Source organism: Notothenia coriiceps, unplaced genomic scaffold (assembly GCF_000735185.1).
Source record: "Notothenia coriiceps isolate Sejong01 unplaced genomic scaffold, NC01 NC01_scaffold00015245, whole genome shotgun sequence".
Lineage (NCBI taxonomy): Eukaryota > Metazoa > Chordata > Actinopteri > Perciformes > Nototheniidae > Notothenia > Notothenia coriiceps.
The window spans coordinates 1-5,338 of record NW_011347946.1 but is presented as its reverse complement, the minus strand read 5'-3'; the positions used below and the strand labels follow the sequence as shown (position 1 = coordinate 5,338).

The 5,338-nt window shown below is 40.8% G+C and overlaps 1 protein-coding gene across 1 annotated transcript; it reads left to right on the top strand.

Annotated features, from left to right (window-relative positions):
- Positions 1–802: 802 nt before the first annotated feature.
- On the top strand, positions 803–4,559 carry LOC104948836 (cell division control protein 42 homolog). Its single transcript, XM_010775058.1, has 5 exons — positions 803–928; positions 1,167–1,239; positions 1,344–1,453; positions 2,251–2,448; positions 3,570–4,559. The coding sequence occupies exons 1-5, from the start codon at positions 824–826 to the stop codon at positions 3,657–3,659; spliced, it is 576 nt and encodes a 191-aa protein (XP_010773360.1). The 5' UTR covers positions 803–823; the 3' UTR covers positions 3,660–4,559.
- Positions 4,560–5,338: the final 779 nt, after the last annotated feature.

Genomic DNA, 5,338 nt, shown 5'->3' with positions numbered 1-5,338 from the left:
TCCCAGCAGCTTCTACTGAAGCCTTCCGAGTAAATCGCCAGAACGCCGACACCTCCTCATCTCCACCGCTCCCATGTTTTCTTTTGTGTTGCCATAAGTTATTCTCTCTCCGTTGGTGCGCGGGGCTAATAGTGCTAATGCCAGCAAATAAAATGGCGGTTTCATGAATAGGTTTCCGAGTTTTACGGGGCGTGGTTTGCAATTCGCCCTGCCAATCAGAAATTGGAACTTTTTTCTCCCCAGGAAAGAACCACCTCTCTAGTAGGCACTGAAAAGGGGGGAAAAGTTCTCTGAACTAAGTTCTCTTTTTGGTGTGAACGCAAAATACCAGGAACTATCGGAACTAAGCGGGAAAAGTACTCCGGTGTGAAAGCGCCTATTATATCACGGCTAAGAACCAATCAGATTGCTTGATTTGACTCATCCGTTTTATAAGTAGCATTTGAATCAGCTGGTTAACTACTTAACAACGAGAAATGATATCTGTCTCATAAATGTGTAGAAATACAAATTTAAAGGAAATTCCCTCGTGCATTGGAAAAGAAGAATACACAGGAAAGTCAACACTCAAGTAAAGTCCCTCACAACTGTATTCATGCACAGTATTTGAGAAAATGCACTTAGCTACTTCGCTTGCCTGACTCAAACTTGAAAACAGATATTTATATTTTGAGCCTTTTGTCGGTTTGTCACTTGAATCATTGTGCTTCCTGTTGATGTAAATATGTGGTAACTTGTTACTTCCTCCCAGCGTCTGCCTCTTACAGACTGACTGTATTTCTGTTTGATTTTGATGTTTCCTTTCTGCTCTTTCTCTCTGTAGATGCAGACTATAAAGTGTGTAGTGGTAGGGGACGGAGCTGTAGGAAAGACCTGCTTACTGATCTCCTACACAACCAACAAGTTCCCCTCAGAATATGTGCCCACGGTGAGAGGATTTGCTGAGTCATATTGTGTTTATATATATGTCGACTTGGAGCTTCCCTTTTCTTTAAATATCTCCGTGATGGAAATACCATGCAATCAAATTATTTTTTACAAATCGTGTGTGTGTGTGTGTGTGTGTGTGTGTGTGTGTGTGTGTGTGTGTGTGTGTGTGTGTGTGTGTGTGTGTGTGTGTGTGTGTGTGTGTGTGTGTGTGTGTGTGTGTGTGTGTGTGTGTGTAGGTTTTCGACAATTATGCAGTGACGGTGATGATCGGGGGAGAGCCCTATACACTCGGATTATTTGATACAGCAGGTAACATGAATGTTTTTTTTAAATCTTGCTTTCTTTTCTTATATCTGTCACTTCTATAAAGCAAGTATTAATACGTCCCGTCTCTCTGTGATTGTGTCTCTCAGGCCAGGAGGACTACGACCGGCTGCGTCCGCTCAGCTATCCTCAGACTGACGTGTTCCTCATATGTTTCTCCAGCGTCTCCCCCTCGTCATTTGAAAACGTCAAAGAGAAGGTCAGTGTTTATGAATGAGTTTGTTTATAATTGTGGAAAAACACAACCCCTGTCTTTTGTTGTTGGATGTATCTCATGCCTTGCCTTGCCATGTGTTTGTTGATTATTTTCATCATTGATAAATCGGCAGATAGTTTCACAGTTATTGGATTAATCGTTGGGGAAAGAAGATTGTGAAAATAGCTATCACAACAACCATGTTTCCTAAATGAAAGTGATCGAGTGTCCTGCTTTGTTCCACTAACAGTCCAAACCCCTAAAGTAATACACAAATTGAATAGCAAATCCTTATATTTAAGAAGCGGGAGCAAAGGAAAGTTTGACACTCTAACGTTATTTTAAGATTATGTACAATAATGTAATTGATTAGTTATACATTATTGTGTATTAGTATTATATTAATCATTTCAGCTGTATAGACGTTATGAGGGCCCATTACTTTGTTAAATGTTATGATACAAGATCAGAAACGATACCCTTTGTTAAAGCATTGATGAGAAAAACATTTTTTCAAACTGTTTACATTGAGAAATATAGATGTTTGTGCAAAACTTATTTTTCTTTTCACAAAAAAGCCAACATTTCAAGTAATAAAAGTTGTCTTAACAGAAACAACTTTAAAATATCATTCATTGTGTACATTAAATCTTCTAATTGTTGCAAAATGTTGTTTTCAATCACTTTTTTTTTAAAAGAAAGCATTTGAATCCAGTCCCTTGACTTTCAGTATCTTTTATAATACTCAGAGCGACATTTATTTGATACCAAAAATAATCTTTCTTCCATATTTTCCCCAGTGGGTTCCTGAGATTTCTCACCACTGCCCGCGCACCCCCTTCCTGTTAGTGGGCACGCAGGTGGATCTGCGGGAAGACAGCAACACCATCGAGAAGCTGGCGAAGAACAAACAACGCCCGCTATATCCTGAGAGCGGAGAGAAGCTGGCGCGGGAGCTGAAGGCCGTCAAATACGTGGAGTGCTCTGCTCTCACACAGGTAACACTTTCATCACACTGTTAACGCTCAAATAGGATGTAGGATATGGACACAATCTTAAATTCACAGCACAACAAATGAACTAACTTCATCAACAGAATGCGAGGTGGAGCGTTGATGTTTTGGAAAGAGGTTTATGTATTGTGTTGCAGAGATTCCTACTCAAATTAGCCTCAGCCTGTCCTGTCTTGTAATACTGCTTGACAACTCGAGAGGTTATACTGAGTGCATGTATGGGTCAGAGAGGACATATTATATACATTTTCAGTTTCATTAGTATGTAGTGTCTCTCTGACATGTCTCCATGCTTTAATGTTCACAAAGCTCTTTATTTCCCTCATACTGCCTGTGCTGCAGCACCTCTTTTCACCCTCTGTCTGAAACCAGAGCCCAGTCTGCTCTGATTGGTTAGCTGGCCGGCTCTGTTGTGATTGTTCTGATGAACTAAAGAGTAGATCGCGTTCACACCGGAATAAGTCCCTGAGGGAAGATTAGTCAAATGAAGCCGCTGACGTCACTTCTTCTTCTTCTGCTTTGGGTTTACTGGCAGACCGCAAACAACTTCACGGCATATACTGCCATAGATATATGTAAATATATATATATTTATATATATCTATGTATACTGCCACCCGAAGTCCCCGGCCAGACGTCCCCGGAGTTGGGGACTGGCTTCAGTAGAAGCTGCTGGGACTCCCAGCAGCTTCTACTGAAGCCTTCCGAGTAAATCACCAGAACACCGACACCTCCTCATCTCCACCGCTCCCATGCTTTTTTCTTGTGTTGCCATAAGTTAGTCTCTCTGCATTTGTGCGCTGGGCTAATGCTAATAATGCTAATGCTAATGCGAGGAAAATAAAATGGCGGCTTCACAAAACTTTTTGGGAGTTTTACGGGGCGTGGTTTGCAATCCGCCCAGCCAATCAGACATGGGAACCTTTTTCTCCCATGAAAGTACCTGCTCTCTAGAAGGGACACTATATCGGAACTATACTGGGAAAAGTACTCTGTGTGAAAGCGCCTATGGCCTCTTTAAACTGAAAGCAACTTGATATTTGTGAAATCAGGCAATAACCCAGACCATAATAAACATTGCCTTGTCTCCTGTTCTTTCCATCCAGCGAGGGCTGAAGAATGTGTTTGACGAGGCCATCCTGGCCGCCCTGGAGCCTCCTGAGACCAAAACCAAGAGAAAGTGCGTCCTGCTATAGATGAACAACGACAGCGTGAGACGGTCTTAGAAATAAAGGTGGGGCGAATCAAATCATCAGAAAGACCAATGACCATCTTGAGAAAAAGGACAAAACAAAAGGGGAAGGGAGGTACAATGCCATTGAGACTTACTCTCAAACACGTGTGCACTGATTGTGCCTTGAAAATAAAGGTTGAAAGATGCTGAGGGAGCTTCAGCATGCAGTGAGTGTCACCGATCTCCCTTTCTGAAAGCTTTTAGCTATAGCAATACTCTCTCTACAAATACTCAGGTGGGCAGGCCCCCCCCTGCCTGTCACTGTTGCTCCATTTTTTTTAAAAGATTATTTTATATAATTGCTTTTGACCTCCTCTGTGTTTGACCTATTGGGGCGTTTGAACCCAGTTTAGAGAAACATAAATAGGGAAACACTTCAACATTAAGTTTTATAGTGAATCAGTTTTTTAAAGGGGCGACTTACTGCTAAGTGTTACTCTATTTCCTTTTCTGCTCCTTTTGAATTACATAAGGAAAGCAGAGATGTATTGTCACTCCAAACAAAGATCGTTAACTTTCTTTAAGTTCCCAGAAACGTCTGGGGAGGCCAAATCTGCGTTTTTACCCATTTCCCTGCTTCTATTGAATTATGAATTTCTATTTTATTCTTCTTTTATGTTCATTGTATTAATTCTGTGACTGTTTTGGGAAATGTGTAGCAGTTATTCATTATTGAAACTTTTTTTTTTGTATTGCTAGACGACCAACTTTGAGCGATTTGATAATAAAACAAATTAAATTGTAATGTTTTGAATATTTCTTAATCTTGGCAGAGATTGAGACCAAAACCTTTTGCTAGTACATTTTCTGGGTGTTTGTAATCACAGGATATTTTTAATAAAATGGTTTAATGATGAAGAAAGCGGCCATTGTTTTGTGTGTTGGAGGGAGGATGGTGCATGCACAACAAATGATAACTCTAGTGAACCGCAGTAGAGGTGGTTTGTGGATATTAAATGCATTTTATTTCTTAAAGCAATGCCAATCTTTGCATGGCTTACATCAGTTCCATGTCACTGCTGGTGCATTGCAGTCTATTATGTCCCTGTACTCACACTGGCACCTGTATCTGACAGCTTGCAAGCATTATGGTTCTCTGAAATGAATTAGAAACTACATCAAATAAGTTCTTAGAGGACCCTCATACAATTGTGTCTACTGATCAATTTCTTAAAGGGGACCTATCATGCAAAATGCACTTTTTGATGTCTTTTATACATAAATATGTGTCCCCGGTGTGTCAGGGAACTCACGCAGCATCAGAAAATAAAACCCTCTCTCTTTTCCTCCGTACCCAAATCTCTAAAAACGGGCGAACAACGGAGCTGATCCAGATTTGCGTCCGATATGACGTCATATCTGAAATGTGGACCCACGGCCCAATCAGAAAGTTGCTATCAGAAACAATGCCCGACTGTTTTGGACGTAATATGGTCGGTGTTTACATTAGCATCGCTAACACTCAGAGCTAACCTGTACTGGAGAGCATGTGTGTGAAGAAGCAGGAAGTAAAAAGGAACTCACCTTGTGGTATAACCGGCAAGAGAGAAAGCCTTTGAGCTCCATACTGTTTCAGAGAGAATCCTTGATAATCCATGATATGGAGTTTCATCACGGCAGTATTTAGTTTAGACAGTAGCT

Coding starts and splice junctions, on each gene's coding strand:
- LOC104948836 (XM_010775058.1), top strand. CDS start 824: ATGCAGACTATAAAGTGTGTAGTGGTAGGGGACGGAGCTGTAGGAAAG. Junction 1,240..1,343: donor CGGATTATTTGATACAGCAG/GTAACATGAATG, acceptor TGTGTCTCTCAG/GCCAGGAGGACTACGACCGG. Junction 1,454..2,250: donor TTGAAAACGTCAAAGAGAAG/GTCAGTGTTTAT, acceptor TATTTTCCCCAG/TGGGTTCCTGAGATTTCTCA.